Genomic DNA, 2,075 nt, shown 5'->3' on the forward strand with positions numbered 1-2,075 from the left:
CAGGCCGAGCGTGACGCCGAAGCGACAGGCGCCTGCGTTCCCGTTGAAGACGCAGCGCAGCTCCGGGCCTTCGTCGGAGTTCACGTAGCCCTCGTTGACGATGGGCCACAGAAACAGAAGCATGTGTAGTCGTATTGTGTAATGCATGGAATGGAGCTCAAGGGGTAGAAGAAAAGAGATATCAAAAGCTGGAACTCCCTGGCGGCACCCGGTGCGTCTCGGGGTGAGGGTGCTCAGCACCCTTCCCTTCAGACCTCCCTCAGGCATTTGGTCATCGTGGACCGCGTGTACCGTGTAGAGAGCATCCCTCTGCCCAGACACGGTGCCTAAAACTGCTGCTTCATGTGTGTTCGCTCATACAATCCTCCCAGAAAACCACGAAGGTGCCCTTCGTTGTTCTCACTCCCTTTACGGACGAGGAAATTGGGGCTCCAACAGGTGACGTGATTTGTCTGAGGTTGCATTGCTGGTAAGAGCAGGGCTGGCATTCGAGCTGGGTCTTGTGCACCGCTTGGGGGCCACACCAGAGGTGGGAGCAGGAGCCTCCAGAGTGTGAGTCCAGGCTCCAGCCGGTGGTGCTGGGGGAGGCAGGTGTGGAGCCAGGAGAGAGGGGCCAGGGTGCAGGGGGCACAGCAGAGGGACACTCCAAAGAACGGAACTGCCCGCCCTCGGCATGTAGAAGCCGTGTGGCCCTGTCCGTTAGCATATCATACGTGATGGACAGGCCCAGCTAATGGGGTGTTGGGGACGGAGAAAGAACGTCCATCCAGCATTCTACACTTGGTGGGCACTCAAGTGCTGATGACCCCACATGACTATAAGTGTTTGGGCGCAAAAGGCGAGAGGACTGACCTCTGGGGTTCAGTTCAACGTCAGCGCTCTGTCCCCACGAGGCCTGGAAGGCAGGTAGCAGGTGGAACACAGTCATTTCATTTTATTTTTAAATTCTAGACCATGATCCTTTTAAGCCAGATGCTGCTCTTTTAGCTCTGGGCAAGCCTGTTTCTAAAAAAAGATCTCCAGTTTCAACTTCATTTCTCTCCTTTCCCACCCTAGTTCCTGGAGATAGAGTCAAGAGGGAAACGGAGGTGCAGGATTTGGACTCACCCCGGAGTGGTACACAAGTGGAACCAGAGCTGGGACCTGAAGGTAGGGTTCCTGTAGCCTGGTCTGGCGGGAGTCACTCCCCCTGTCCTACACTGGGCACCGCCCTACTCAAGACCATCGAGTAGGTGTAGCTACCAGCCGTTACTGGCTGGACAAAACCCAGAACTCAGCACCTCACCTCCCATCTCTCCTACCTGGAGAAGTATTAAGGAGGAGCAGGCCACCAAGCCTAAGGACGCCCCAATAAGCTAGACTGCCCCTAAAATCAGCCCCTCCCACACCACCACCAGTCAACCATCCCAAAGTAGAGCCCCATCTGGCTGCCCCACCCAGAGGATCCCTGATCAACCCCCCACCCCTCACAGTTGCAACTGGGGGGCCTGGGAAGGGCCAGCTCCCTTTAAGGAGCCTGGAGGGTGTGTGTGCAGGAGAAGGGGGGGAAGGGGGCTGTGCCAGATTCAGCTCCTGGAGCCCCTCCGTGAATCCCGTCCCCACCCCTGTGCCTGCTTCTAGGTCATGAGAACAGGAAAAACGGAGCGAGGGCTTAAGAAGGGGACCGTTCGACCTAAGAAGGAATTGGGGGTGGGGGACGGCGGGAAGTGACCTCTCAAGGTCCCAGGCTGTCGCCGGCAGCAACCTCCCCCGCTCCAGGTGGGCGCGCCCAGCACGGTGATGTCACCCCAACCTGCGGCCCACGAGGGGAGGGAGGGGACAGCGAGGAAGAGGGTGAGGGCGAGGGACGGGGTGGGATCAGGTACCGGGACAGTGGCCACTCACCCAGGACACGACCCGCAGCAGGGTCTGGGGCCGCTTCGCGAAGCTCACGGGGTCTACGGCGGCCCCCGCAAGGCCCGCGCCAAACGAAGCTCCTTCCATGGCTGGCCCCAGCGGGCCGCGCACCCCTGGCGCCCTCTGTCAGTCTGTCCGGCGGCCGGCCCTGCCCAAGATAGCCCGGGGCTGCTGCGAAC

General features: G+C 59.8%; 1 protein-coding gene across 1 annotated transcript in view; it reads right to left on the reverse strand.

The window, feature by feature from the left end:
- The window catches only part of SYNGR3 (synaptogyrin 3), a 3,888-nt gene extending 1,819 nt beyond the window's left edge, over window positions 1–2,069 (reverse strand). The window contains exons 1-2 of the mRNA XM_015564056.1: window positions 1,885–2,069; window positions 6–156 (exon numbers count right to left, since the gene is read on the reverse strand). Coding sequence (XP_015419542.1) covers window positions 6–156; window positions 1,885–1,983 — 250 coding nt within the window. The 5' untranslated portion in view covers window positions 1,984–2,069. The remainder of the gene's footprint in view (window positions 1–5; window positions 157–1,884) is intronic.
- Window positions 2,070–2,075: the final 6 nt, after the last annotated feature.

Source organism: Myotis davidii, unplaced genomic scaffold, assembly GCF_000327345.1.
Source record: "Myotis davidii unplaced genomic scaffold, ASM32734v1 scaffold599, whole genome shotgun sequence".
Taxonomy (NCBI): Eukaryota; Metazoa; Chordata; class Mammalia; order Chiroptera; family Vespertilionidae; genus Myotis; species Myotis davidii.